Here is a 13,221-nt window from a genome sequence, read left to right as displayed (position 1 = left end):
TATCTGTCTCTGACCCACGATGTCGTCACTGATATACATTCTGCAGAAGAGCGGAGTAATATCAACTTTTATGGAGAACGTTGGATATTCGCTAATTGGTCAGGTACAAAGGTTTCTGTAATTGTGTGATATCAAACTAGTACCTCGCTATTGTTGTAGTAGTCTTAGAAAACGCTTGACCCAGAATGTTCAGTGAATTCCCGAGAGTAAACAAAAGCAAGCTAATATAGGATAATGATGAGTGGAGACAAAGCAGCCAACAGAAGAAGTGATGCTCTTCCAAGGTTCAGGCCATCCATTAGTGGTCAATAATCATTGATGTGATGGATTGCAGAAAAGTCTCACAAGATCTTTGTAATGAAAGGATCGATAACCACTTCGTGGTGATCATTACATGTAGCGACGCTGGTAACACCGGCGGTGGGGCATGATTCAGGATAAAAAATGAAAAAAGGAGGCGGGTAGAGAGCCCAGTCTCATATGAGGCTGCATTGATCACGCAGTGTGACGATTGTTCCTCTTCTTGGCCTTGATCATTTCAGCATCGGAAATCGCGTTCCAGACAGGTTCTGCTAAATCATGCAACAGTATTTCCGCTGTGAACACGAAATCACCCTCGCTTCCCGCTGGCTCATCTAATAGCAGAGTGTGGAATGGTATAACCAAGGGCCCTCCTACAATCGTAGGGCTAGAGCCATCTTTCCCTCTTGTAATAAGAATTCTCTGAGCCATTCGAGGTGGCGGTGGATCTTTGATGCGTCTGTCGATAACTTGGCGACCAGCTGCTGTGATATAGATATTGTGTAGTGATGGTTCGAATGCTGGAGTCCAGGATTTGATTTCAATAGAGCGAGATCCTCTTTTGATATCGACAGTGATCCCCATTCGTACCTCGCCCTTTGATCCAGTAATCCACCAAGCAATGTCTCTCTCTAATTTTTGTGTTGTCTCAGAAAAGCCAACTTCTAATGCCACCGTTGGGAATTCTCTCGCTTGGAGGGTTGGCTTCCAGGATCGGTCTGCCTGCTTGCTTCGCCCAGGGGTATCTATAAGAGTCGCTCCGCATTTCGCGATCCGTCTGCTGACGCTCATCTTTTGCGCGAGCGCTGAAAGAATAACCTCAAAACAAGCCGCCGCTTCTTCGTGTGGCTGACCAGGCATTGTTATAATGAGAATTTGAAGTGATGGCGAATAGTCACAGCGACCTAGTAAATGACCCTCGTATTCGGCTAGTATCTCTGCCGGAAAGTTTTTCAAGACGATGAAAGAATCTTCGACCGAATACGGAGGAAGGAGACTCTCTATAGCGCACTGTCGGTTGTAACAGTAAACGGGCGTACCGGAGGGAAGGTGCGCGAGAAACGTCTCAGCACCTTCTTCTGGCACAACGCACTCCCTTTGATACACACGTGACATGATTTCTTGAACGGAGTAGCAGCGAGTATATTTGTATGGCGATATTCTGGTATCCTTAGTTTTCACCTAGACGAGAAGAGGGGAGAAATTATATAGATCGTGATGTGGGACCTTGTCACAACCTCGAGGCCATGATGTCATTAGGGTATCATTATTTCACTTACTAGTGTAGATGGAATAAAGGCTTTCCAATAAAGTAACACGCATAGATCAGGCATTCAAGGATGATTGAGAAATTGGCCGAGCTAGTCAAAGAGAGCGTTGCGTTTCTCATTTCCTTTGTTCCCGAATCAGATGCCTAAGCCCCAAAATCCTTTTTTCTCATTCAGGCGTTACATGAGCAACTCAAGACCATAACACCACGAGGGGTCAACATTGGAATACCGTTGAATTGCTCCTGATGAGTTGAGATAAAGAATTTTCTCGACCTTGCCAAAAACCGCCCTGAAACTAATGTATGTAAGGATTTCAGTGTCATTTTATTTTGTCAAGGTGTCTAGTAGGTCTGTAAAACGGAGCTCCAAAGATACCCAAATCTATAGTAGAATAGACCTTATATCTCCACTGAAATATGTTCGTGTACATGTAAATATACAAAAGAACCGTGGATATAGCGGGTATAGCGGGTAAAACGGGTTGTCACAATTGCTTCTTAAATGTGACGCTTTGAGTCATTTCAAGGTTGCATTTTCCGCTTTAAGACAATTACCCCAATTCCACCATTTTCCCATATCAGATGATTCATATTGCATTGCACCCTACACCATGACAGAGACAACTGAAGACCCTGAATCTTTACACAACCGACGGTCTTCCCTCATTGAACCTCCGCCCGATGGAGGAGCGAAGGCATGGACCCAAGCCTCAATGGGACATTTAGTGGTATTCAACACCTGGGGTTATATTGCCAGCTTTGGCGTGTTCCAGGCCTACTACCAATCGATGCTTGGCGTTTCACCATCAGCTATTTCATGGGTTGGATCTGTCCAGGTCTTCCTCATTTTTTTCGTCGGGACATTCTCCGGCCGGGCCTTAGACGCGGGCTTCTTTCGCCCAGTCTTTTATGCAGGGGTCCTTCTGCAGCTCCTTGGTGTGTTCATGACTTCGCTCTCGACGCGCTATTGGCAGCTCTTTCTCGCTCAAGGGGTCTGTACGGGCCTTGGCAGTGGCCTACAGTTCTGCCCCGTGATGGGACTGGTCGCTACCTACTTCTCTAGACGGAGGGTGTTTGCCCTGGCGTTTTGTCTGGTTGGGAGTGGGACTGGAGGCATGCTTCTTCCCGGCTTGGTAAAGGCTCTTATGCCGACGATCGGATTCGGTTGGACTGTCAGGGTGTTGGGATTTGTCATGCTCGCGACGAGTATCCCTACTATGCTTTTGTTGCAGACTCGACTGCCTCCGCGCAGGGCTGGTCCCCTCATTGAATGGGCAGCATTTAGAGAACCGACCTATGTGCTTTTCTGCCTGGGCATGTTTCTGAATTTCTGGGGGTTATACTTCGCCTTCTATTATATTGGTGCATTTGGCCGCAGCGTTCTCGGCCTGACTTACTCGGACTCGACCAATTTGATCATTGTAACCAATGGAGCAGGAATCATCGGTCGCCTTATCCCTGCCTATCTGGCCGATCTCAAGTTTGGACCCCTCAACACCATCATCCCCCTAACCCTTGGTGCTAGTTTGATGATGTTTTGCTGGGCTGCCGTCCATTCGACCGCAGGGCTGTACGTCTTTGCTGTGCTCTATGGCATATTTTCCAATGGTGTGCAGGGTCTCTGGCCATCGACACTCTCCAGTCTTACGCCCGACCTAAGCAAAACCGGAGTCCGCATTGGCATGGGCTTTACGGTTGTGAGTTTTGCCTGTCTGACTGGTCCCCCCCTAGGTGGAGCTCTCATTGCCAGAGCCGAAGGCTACATTGGAGCGCAGATCTGGGGCGGGTTGACCTTCCTTTTGGGCGCAGTGGTTCTGGTGGCTGCTCGTGTAGTGAGAACCGGAACGAAAATGAGGGCTAAGGTCTGATTCAGTTTTCTGCACTAACCCTAAGATGGTCCGACACTCTGTTCGTCGTGAGAACTGTGTTCTGTCCCTTCGAAGCCTCCTCGATTTTAATTCCGGTACACTTCCGGCTTACCGCGGCGTCATGGTATTCGAGACAGTGGGATTCATCTGGTACATGGTGGGTGTATTGTAAATATAATTTTTGAGTCTTTTGCGTGGCTCAGCAAGCAGGACAAGTTCCGTACATATAATCTTTTCTGTGCATATAATTTTAGGGTTGTTCGTGATTTGCATAACAGAATTTGTCCCAATCTCCTCATAGTAGGAGCACAGAAAGATATAGGATCAAAAACAAAAGAAGATATCTGTGAATATAGGCCGCAGATCGATTCATCAAGCATAGTTCGACACTCTGCATCTGGGGTTAGTCAACTTAGTACTCGAAGAGAAAAGAAAAAAAAGCTCACTCGATAAGGTTCCCATCAGGATCTCTCACATATACACTGCGAATCTTTCCAACGGCTCCAGTTCTTTCTACAACCTTGGCGCCTTCCAAAACCTATAGAGATTAGTCTATATCTACATATAGAAAAGTCTGTTCATACTTCCATTCTCGCATCCTGAAATACTTTCAAGACCTTTTCCACATTCTCGTCGGTCAAAAAGCACAAATCGGCACTTCCTGGCATAACATCCTGGGCCTTGGGTTCGAATTCCTTGCCTGATTGATGAAGATTTATTTTCTGAGAGCCAAAGACGAGGGCATGTCTATTATCGTCAATGCCTTTTAAAATAAGTTTATAAAAAAGAGGGGTTACCTCTGAATAGATTGGTTAGCTGGAGTAAAGATCTCATGCCGCATGCCGAGGTAGGTTGTATAGAATGCCACAGTTTTAGGAATATTGCGGACCGTTAGGACTAGATGGTCTAGAGATTTGACGGTAAATTTTCCCATATTTGTTGTACTCTTACGGAGTAACTAGTATGTATGAAGATGTGATATGTATTCGGTTGCCTGAACGGAGATGTTCCGTGGAGGGGGGAGAGCATGACTCATCATATATCCACCTCCAGGGCTCTTCATCTGGGCAATATACCCGAGGTTGTTCTCTATTCGGTAGTTTATACTCCGTACAACGTACTAACTAGTTCTTTAATTCTCTAAATATTAGCGAGATTTGCAGTTCGAGAGGGGTATGGAAGGTGGCTGAGTCCATGTTATCAATCACAATGCACTATTAGAGACAGAATGCAGCCACAAGCACATAATTTCACTTACCCCGCTGAAGCCCTGAGGGGATAGCTTCATGTATTATCCTTGGCATCATGTGGCTCAGCACTCGGTGAGATCATCAAGTATTGGATGATATAAATGCCGCAACAAGGATATGTAGCGCAAGATCAACTCATACAACCTACCCCTGGAGGTATAAAGAGCCACCCATCATAGGCCGGGTATCCTGCGACGAATAAACAGCCCAGCCATGTCCTATACCTACTATTCCAACGCTCGCTTATCGCACACATTCACTTCCAAACCCCGCAAGACTCTCAGATCACCAAATCGCGACATCGCCTTCCGCAACCAATACATAGCACGATCAAAGACAACCCTTGTGCTCAGACCATTTGGTAGCCCCCATTCAGCCGTCGCATATAAAATCACAGAAGAAGATGGAACGCCACAGTTTACGGTGACTGGCCGCAAATATACTGATCGATCATGTCGCGAATTCCGAGATCATTCGGGCCTACCGCTCTTCGAGCTGCATCGAAAATTGTCATGGACGAATAGTTGGTCAGTCAGCTTACCAGGATGTGACACCGCGACGATAGCGACTGGCGCTCCGCGATGGACATTGGGGAATACTTCTTTCGGGAATTTTGATCTTTCATTTGAGAATGCTGCTGCATTTGGAGGGAAACGCCTGGATGAGAAAATGCTCACTTTGCATATTGAACGGCATGGAAATGCGCTGGCGCTTTTCGATGTTGTTGATGGGGATAGGAAGGTTGCTGAAGTTCGGGAGAGTATTCATCATAATGAGAAATTGGCTTTGATGAGAGGCTCAAGGCAGGGGTATCGGCCTGCTATGGATGTCATTATAATGCCTGGGGTTGATATTTCGTTGGTGAGTATTCGAGTCTAAGCATTGTGGTATGTATGAACTGACATTTGTACAGGTTGCAACTATTGCTGTTATTGTATCCGACTGGGTTTTTGGGTCAAGTTGATTGAGCTCCTTGTTTTTCGTTATTCTAAGCATAAGTCAAGCAAGTCAAGCAAATGCCAAGGTGTTTCCAGTTCTTATTTTGGGCTTGGCAGGTATCTGAGGCGCAGGTTTTCTCTATCAACTTCATTTTACCCCATGATTCTACCACATTCCGTTGCTTTGTTGTGAAAACAAAAGCATACGTGCCACATATAAAAGAGTGAATCCTTTTACCCCATGAATCTTCATGCTATTATAGTACTATATATCTTATACCCTCTATGTACTATGGCTATTGATCAGCCACAATATCCTATCGATTCCTCATTCTCACATAGGACCTGCAAAGGTAATCGCTACCTAGCCTTGAAAACCTTCGTCTATCACCATGTTTATCCCGATAGTCGGTATCGTGACAATGACAAGCTACCTGAAACTACATAGTAGTTATCCTTTACTATTTAGGAGTACTGGAGAAACATCACTCCGGCAGCGGAAATAGTGTAACCTGTCACTTACACTTCTGCTACACATACATCCAACGTAGTAGCCACCTTATCGCATAGACACAGGTAACATGGTGACAAAAGTTCAGGTCTCACCTCAAAATCACAGTTGATAATTAACCCCGCACTACAAATTGGCCAGCGCATCAGCTTGTAGAATTGGAAGACCATAGCGTCAACTTCTTTTCCCCCTCCTTGAATCACCTTTCCCTGAGGATTACTCAGACTTTTTGTGAACCTCCATTGACATCATGTTGAATGTATTGAACGCCCCAATCATCACATCACTGAGTGTTTTGATCGTCTCTCTAGTCCTTTACTACTTCCACAACAAGATCTCAGAGCGTGTTCTAAACAACTTCCAAACCAGCGAGACATGGATTCCAGAGAATGAGCTAGTCCTATTGACTGGTGGAAGTGGAGGCATTGGCAGAGAGATAATGAAAGAGCTTTCTCGCAAGAAAGTACGCGTTGTGATCCTCGACATCAACCGACCGACCTTTGAGCTTCCAGAAAATGTCACATTCTACCAAACAGATATAACGTCGGCCAGATCTCTTTCCGAAACGGGCGCTGCTATGAGAAAGTCACACGGAGAGCCGACTGTTATTGTGAACAATGCTGCTGTGTTCCACCATGGTACCATTCTCGAAATGCCAGAGGAGAAATTGCGTCAGACATTCGATGTCAACATTATCTCCCATTTCCTCATCTTGAAGGAATTTCTTCCGTATATGGTTCGTATGAACCGTGGCCATGTCATTACAGTAGCGAGCGTTGCGAGCTTTGTTACTATCGGTGAGATGGTAGACTATGCTTGTTCAAAAGCTAGCGCTCTTTCTTTCCAGGAGGGACTTCGGCAGGAATTGAAATATTGGTATAAGGCACCGAATGTGCGGACAAGGTTGGTTTAGGAAAGCCCTTAGAAAAAGAAATCATACTGACAATCCCAAGTTCCGTTCACCCCCTTTGGGTTCGGACTCCCATGATCGACGGCTTCACTAGATATGAATCTGATTTCCGTCAACCACTTCTGGATCCAAAGGATGTCTCACGGGCTGTGGTGGAACATATTGTTACTCGGAAAAGTGGGCAAACCATTGTGCCTAGACATGCCTCGGCGGTTGGGTCGCTCAGGGCTTTGCCACTATGGCTGCAAGAGGCAATGCGATCATACTTCTCCAGTATAGTCCTGCGAGTAAGGATCAAGCGTGTTGCTGATGAAAATCATGCCCAGCGTGTTCCTTGATTTAGCATCTTAACTCAATGCAGGTTGTCTTAATTTGAAAGAATTAAATATGAGGCCTAAGATCACTCCTAGCCAGAGCGTCCGAGTATCAGATGATTCAGATCTAAGTGGTATAGAGTATTTTCGAAAATATGGTGTCATGTTAATTCCATGAATTCTATGCTACGAACAGAGCGAACTAGCAAGCACGTAATCTCCCCTTTCCAACTAGGCAGTTCGACTTCTTACCAGTTTGTTCGTTCCCTTCGGCCCCCAGATTTTAGGTGTCAAGGGATTAGATGATAACACGAGCTGCAACGTGGGAGTTCTCATAAGTCCTCTAAGCTTTTAAATTCTCAACTCAGCAGAAATTTAAACCCGAAAATCCGGGCGCTGTCTAAACAATTCCAAAAGAGGCAAAAATAATCTCCTCCCCTCAAACCCAACATCATCAGCCTTCATCTGCTCCTCCCCATAAGCCCGCAACTCATCCCATGAGATCCATTCCCACCCTTCACATTTCTCTGGCTCAAGGATCTACAAGAACAAGTAAGCCACATATCCTCGTTCCTGCAGTATCAAGAGTCACAAATATGGGATTATGCAGTCAAAGGTGCCACAAAAAAGCAAGTTTGCATAAAATAAAGCACAAAAAGCAATTAGCAACTTACCTGAGGATCAACATTCCCCTCACAGACACCACTCATAAAGATGGTAATGTAGTGCTTATTCTCTACTTTCATGATTGAATTCGTAGCAGTCAGGAACCGCAGATCCTGGATCTTTAGACCTGTTTCTTCGAGGGTCTCACGGGCCGCGCATGTCTCGAAGGATTCACCAAACTCGAGGTGTCCGCCTGGTAATCCCCATGTACCTTTAATCAGAAAACTGTAAGCGTTGTTTATAATTGCTTATTGCAAGTGTGTATATGGATGCACATACCCGCGCCAAGACTCCCCTTGCGCTTGCCGATGACGAATTTGCCTGCATCGTTGAAAACGAAGACGCCGAGTCCGACTTTGGGGTCCATTCTATGTTGTACCGGTGACGTGGAGGCTGTTGTAAAGAGAAAAGTTGTCCCACCTGTGCACACTCAAGTATGACTCTACGCTTATCGGGAAGTGGGGATATTATCTCTTGGCTCTTCTAGTCTCCTATGTTCCTGTGCTCTATTTTGCATTGCTTTTGTAGATTCCAAATAATATTATAGAGAATACCGTATATCTTGCTATGGATAATACACTTCGATTATTGTCTACAACATATTCCGTACAGAATATGTGAATGCCTCACGGTAGCGCTAATCACATCAACTAAAGTGTGACCAACACAATCACACCCGAAACGAACCTGATCTACTTCACATACATCGAACATGCTTGTTTCTGTACTTAAATATGCAGGAGCTCAGGGGAACAAAAGAAAAATACTTGCTTAATCCAGTGATATATCCAGCGATCTTCAATCTGAGCTAATTTCTGCACAATCAACATCGAACTATAAGAATCCTTTCACTCAAAAACAAGCATTACAGCCTATCACAGCCACCCCGAGAAATGATACCACAGAACTAGTATCAAAGCTGAGACCCATTTTCAATGATCTTCATAGAAGGAATCATGATCATCATCTAGTTCCCGCTTCTATCGTGTGGCGATGTGATCTATACAAATCCACTCACCTCCTTACTCTCACTACCGTCTTTATATCCCATCTAATATCTCCCAACACGCCACTTCCATATAAATTCCAAACCTTTAATTATCATCATCTCCATCTTTCATCTTCTCTTCCAACCGGCCAACATCACTCTACATAATCTCCAATCTCTTAAACCCTCACAAACCAAAAATGCACTTCAACATCCTCCTCGCCTTGGCAGCTCTGAGCAGCAACGCCGCAGCTCAATCCCCCCTCAGCGCCATCAACATCAATGGCCTTGGCGAACTTGGCCCATCGAGCCAAACTCCAGGCCCATCCAGCACAGCCATCCCGACTCTGAAGAAGCAAGCTACACCAATCGCACCTTCTCAGACACCAAGCTTGTCTACCCCGGTGCCAAGCGATAGTGCTAGCTCTGGCGGATTGAAGGACGGTGGCATTTTGGGTGGTGTTCTTGGTGGTTCTCCTTTCTAAAGGTTTCTTTGAATGGAATGAAGAGGTTAGGGGCAATACGGTATACAAATTGATATTTGAGGTACCGGGGTTCTGTGGTTATATCTTGAAGATGATTGAGAGAGGAAATGGGGGTTATTTGTGTCATTGTGTCTGTGCTTGACTGTTTTCAATTGTGCTGTGACCGTTCTCACAAAGGACACGAGGGAGAGAGGGGGGGATTATACTCACGGGGTTAACGTGCCTTCCTGAAATGCCAATTACCCAATGACCTCAGGCTTGAGTTACCATCGAGGGAAGGAACGATTCTGTGTATACATTAAACAGTCTACACGTCCACGAGCGGACATGTGAACCTTCCTGCTTTCTATGTGAAGTAACAGCCATAGCGAGCTATTTAATATTTTAATTATGAGAGTTTGATTTTCAATCCAGTTCTTTGCGAAAAGAATAGCAAGAAGGAAGCGCCATTCTGATAGTACTTATACACCAAATGAGACTAAGTGCCTAGATCAAAAGCTAGGAATACGGCCTGTTGTGAGGCATAGAACCAAGAACTACAGTATACAGGTCTCAGTTAAAACATAAAATCACCTTAGGACATCCACTCCAGTCTACTGAGTTTGTCCATGGAACCTTGTCTACGACACTCCATTTATCTAGGTGCCCTAGGACTACACATCGGTGAAGATAACCTTACAGTTCAATTCTATCCATGGCCTGGTATCTACGTCGTGGGGGAATCCAAGATATACCTATCTTATAGAGGAGTGTTAGCTTGCGAGAGATTGAAAATTTCTTTCGATACTAGATGAGTGTTGTAATATTTCATATTCGAACGTGCATTGCATTAAAGAATAATATCAGAGATCCACCCTTGCCCTTCATTGCCCTTGCCCTTGCCCAAATCCAAACCGTGAAACAGCAAAGCCCCAAACCCTCCCGAAAATACACCATGAAAGCCAAAAGGAATTATTATACAGGCCAGAAGCAGGCAAAATGCACATGAGGTACACATTGCCTTTGTTCAGATTAGCAAAAAAAAAAAAAAAAAAAAAAAGACTGCAATGCATCAAGAACTTGAATCGCCATTCCAAGCGAGGTTGATGTAGTTTCATGATAAATGAGACTGAGAGGGTCGTCGCTGGCTTTGTAAAGCGCACTCGCCAGAGTCTTGGCTAATGTTGCTTCCCCGATACCAACCCTGATCAATCAGTCGTGTTTCTAGATCTCGCCAGTATCCAGCTTTCCCGCCGGCGCCTGTCTTCAGATCGAGGTCGCCAAGGCGGATTTCAACAGGTGACTTTTCGTCATGGGGGATCTGTTGAGTGGTTAGTATTTGAATATGGACTGTTCCCCAAAAGACAGGACTTGTGTTTACAGCATGACTCACCTTGATAAACATCGTGCAGTCCCGTAGCGTCATCGCAAGCGACATCTCTCGAGACTGCGCGGCCGGGCCATGCAGCCCGACATCCCTTTCAGTCTTCTGTAGTGATTGCAGCCTCTGAAGTGTCGGGTTGCGATACAAGATCCGAGCCAGTCGCGATCGATCCTTGCAGCCCTTGATCAACCCCGTCGCCCGCAGCACATTCTCATACTGTTCCGATACTAGATCTAGCGGACAGAACGATCGCTGCTCTTTCAAGCCTTGGAGTTGCGACTCGCGATTTTTCATCTCTCTCAACGCGCAGGTCCGACATCTATGCGCTGTCGCAGGCGCTGTCGGAGATTGGTTGAGCCACTTGGGTTTTAGCTCGGCGAGGCTAGCGCCAGGATCTCCGGCCGTCGTCATGTCGGTGATGAGGAGGCCGAACGGTTCGTGTAGGCAGAGATAGCAGCCATGGCGCTTCTTTGGACGCGCGCCGTTTAGTTCGGCGGTCCGGAGCTGCTCATTGCAGCTGGAGAGGAGACCCTCTGGGAGTCTGATGAGAGTTTGATCAACTAGTTCTTCGGGGTTGAATAACGGTCGGATGATAGTGTCAAAGTTTCGGACAATCTCTTTATAGGAAATGTCGGCTGGGGTTTCTTTGCGGAGTCGGAGTAATTTTCCCTTGAATCGGGATGGTAGGTTGCAATCTGTGTCGAGTGTAGATGGAGATAGTGGCCTCTTGGGGTCTTTTTTGCAGACTGGATTTCCGACAAATCGATAAATCACATTTGCCCCTCCCTCGGCAAGGTAGACGAGCTGAACTCCCCTCGGGAGTTCAAGTAGATTTGGTTTTGTCATTCGTTAGAGGAATGCGTATTAGGCTTGGGCTCCAAGTTATATTTGTGATCATGACGTGGCTGATAGTAAAGGAATTAGGTCCACAGTATTGAATAGATTCCCGAAAGGATGGGGATGTATGTGAAACAAGCCTCTTCACCAGGTTATGCATATGCATCCAGTGATGAGAGCTTAAACCGATCCAAAGTGCGGGGGCTAAACCGAGTTCAGTTTGGATCTCACAAGTTAGGAATATCCAATCAGTTTCAACGAAAGTAACATGCGGAAGAATCCAAGAGGTCTTTTTAGAAGACTAAAAAAGATTTCGACGGAGATTCCGGACAAAGAAGCCCGGCATTCATTAAAAGAACCCCAAGGACCGAAAAAAAAAGATCAGGGTTTAGTTGTGGGGACCTAAGTGGCGTACCCCCCTTGAGTCGATCATAAGTTGGAGAGTTCAAAAACTTCAAGTTCTTAAAGAAAAAAAAAAAAAGATATGAAAGTTGAAGTCGTATTTATTGTGGCAATGGCGGTCAGCAAAAATATGCCTCGAACTGTAGAGATGCAGTGACACTCTGCAGATGTGAGATAATGAGGAGGCTCGAGGGTTCGGTAAAAAGGAGTAAAATGACCTATGTAAATCTATAAATCTATATATATAATATTAGTATATAGTATACTTTGTATACTTTGTATATAAATATATAAATATATTAATATATGTACTTTTGATCTATAAATCAAATAGGAAGTTTCAGCCCTGCGGATATGGCGTGTGTCACACTGACCACATCCTCACCTCATCTCTCTGATTTTATATATTTCTCTCTCTATTAATCTCCTCCCTTTTCCATTTCACTATATCTCACCATGTCTTCCATCCCAACCCCCGCCCACTGTGTCGCCGACTTTTGTCTGGTCCCTGTAAGTCGAAATGCCTCTGTTCCAATCATCCGAGCTAACAACCCCCAGATTGGCACCTCTTCGCCCTCCGTTGCCAACGAAGTCGCTGACATCCAGCGGCTGATTGAAACATGCGGCTTGAAGTATTCCATGCATTCCGCAGGCACTACCGTCGGTACGTATAGAATACATGTCTTGTAGTATTATAGTATTTTATTATTACCCCTTCTGCGGCTCCGGTCCGATTTGTATCCCACTTGCTCCTCTTATCTCCATGGGCTGTTCTGTTTCTGCGGTTGAAATTGAAATCAATGGGAAAAGAGGAGAGCTGAGAGCTGACAGGGCTATGTTACATTATTTCTATATTTACTGACTATTGCTTTTGTAGAGGGATCTTGGGACCAGGTTCATCAGGTTATCGGACAGGCCCATACCATTCTTCACCAGAAGGGCATTGTTCGGATCCATACTGATATTCGTGTTGGGTCAAGGTGGGTTCTCTTCGAATAATCAATTTCTTAATGCTAATTATCTCCAGGACTGATAAAGTGCAGTCCTTTGAGGACAAGGTGACCAAGGTGCATAAGATACTGGGAAAAGACTAGAAAATTCAACAGTTAATTGACTTTT

General features: G+C 45.3%; 8 protein-coding genes across 8 annotated transcripts; 5 read left to right on the top strand and 3 right to left on the bottom strand.

Annotated features, from left to right (window-relative positions):
• Positions 1–495: 495 nt before the first annotated feature.
• Positions 496–1,416, bottom strand: PGRI_017850 (uncharacterized protein; the record flags this gene model as incomplete). Its single annotated transcript, XM_040789498.1, has 1 exon — positions 496–1,416. The coding sequence occupies one exon, from the start codon at positions 1,414–1,416 to the stop codon at positions 496–498; it is 921 nt and encodes a 306-aa protein (XP_040646451.1).
• A 765-nt stretch (positions 1,417–2,181) lies between these two features.
• Positions 2,182–3,438, top strand: PGRI_017840 (Major facilitator superfamily domain, general substrate transporter; the record flags this gene model as incomplete). Its single annotated transcript, XM_040789497.1, has 1 exon — positions 2,182–3,438. One exon carries the CDS (start codon positions 2,182–2,184, stop codon positions 3,436–3,438), a length of 1,257 nt encoding a protein of 418 aa, XP_040646450.1.
• A 1,463-nt stretch (positions 3,439–4,901) lies between these two features.
• PGRI_017830 (uncharacterized protein) lies at positions 4,902–5,652 on the top strand (the record flags this gene model as incomplete). The annotated part of the gene is made up of 2 exons (XM_040789496.1): positions 4,902–5,549; positions 5,602–5,652. 2 exons carry the CDS (start codon positions 4,902–4,904, stop codon positions 5,650–5,652), a joined length of 699 nt encoding a protein of 232 aa, XP_040646449.1.
• Positions 5,653–6,387: 735 nt separating this feature from the next.
• On the top strand, positions 6,388–7,050 carry PGRI_017820 (Short-chain dehydrogenase/reductase SDR; the record flags this gene model as incomplete). Its single annotated transcript, XM_040789495.1, has 1 exon — positions 6,388–7,050. The coding sequence occupies one exon, from the start codon at positions 6,388–6,390 to the stop codon at positions 7,048–7,050; it is 663 nt and encodes a 220-aa protein (XP_040646448.1).
• Positions 7,051–7,736: 686 nt separating this feature from the next.
• PGRI_017810 (nucleotide triphosphate diphosphatase NUDT15) lies at positions 7,737–8,394 on the bottom strand (the record flags this gene model as incomplete). Its single annotated transcript, XM_040789494.1, has 3 exons — positions 7,737–7,901; positions 8,036–8,238; positions 8,307–8,394. The coding sequence occupies 3 exons, from the start codon at positions 8,392–8,394 to the stop codon at positions 7,737–7,739; spliced, it is 456 nt and encodes a 151-aa protein (XP_040646447.1).
• An 821-nt stretch (positions 8,395–9,215) lies between these two features.
• Positions 9,216–9,500, top strand: PGRI_017800 (uncharacterized protein; the record flags this gene model as incomplete). The annotated part of the gene is made up of 1 exon (XM_040789493.1): positions 9,216–9,500. One exon carries the CDS (start codon positions 9,216–9,218, stop codon positions 9,498–9,500), a length of 285 nt encoding a protein of 94 aa, XP_040646446.1.
• A 1,093-nt stretch (positions 9,501–10,593) lies between these two features.
• Positions 10,594–11,709, bottom strand: PGRI_017790 (inositol-pentakisphosphate 2-kinase; the record flags this gene model as incomplete). The annotated part of the gene is made up of 2 exons (XM_040789492.1): positions 10,594–10,800; positions 10,873–11,709. The coding sequence occupies 2 exons, from the start codon at positions 11,707–11,709 to the stop codon at positions 10,594–10,596; spliced, it is 1,044 nt and encodes a 347-aa protein (XP_040646445.1).
• Positions 11,710–12,558: 849 nt separating this feature from the next.
• PGRI_017780 (thiamine-binding protein) lies at positions 12,559–13,196 on the top strand (the record flags this gene model as incomplete). Its single annotated transcript, XM_040789491.1, has 4 exons — positions 12,559–12,612; positions 12,661–12,766; positions 12,980–13,082; positions 13,130–13,196. 4 exons carry the CDS (start codon positions 12,559–12,561, stop codon positions 13,194–13,196), a joined length of 330 nt encoding a protein of 109 aa, XP_040646444.1.
• Positions 13,197–13,221: the final 25 nt, after the last annotated feature.

Source organism: Penicillium griseofulvum, assembly GCF_001561935.1.
Source record: "Penicillium griseofulvum strain PG3 chromosome Unknown contig_80, whole genome shotgun sequence".
Classification (NCBI taxonomy): Eukaryota; Fungi; Ascomycota; class Eurotiomycetes; order Eurotiales; family Aspergillaceae; genus Penicillium; species Penicillium griseofulvum.
The sequence above is the reverse complement of the archived record's forward strand: the minus strand, read 5'-3'. Positions and strand labels throughout refer to the sequence as shown.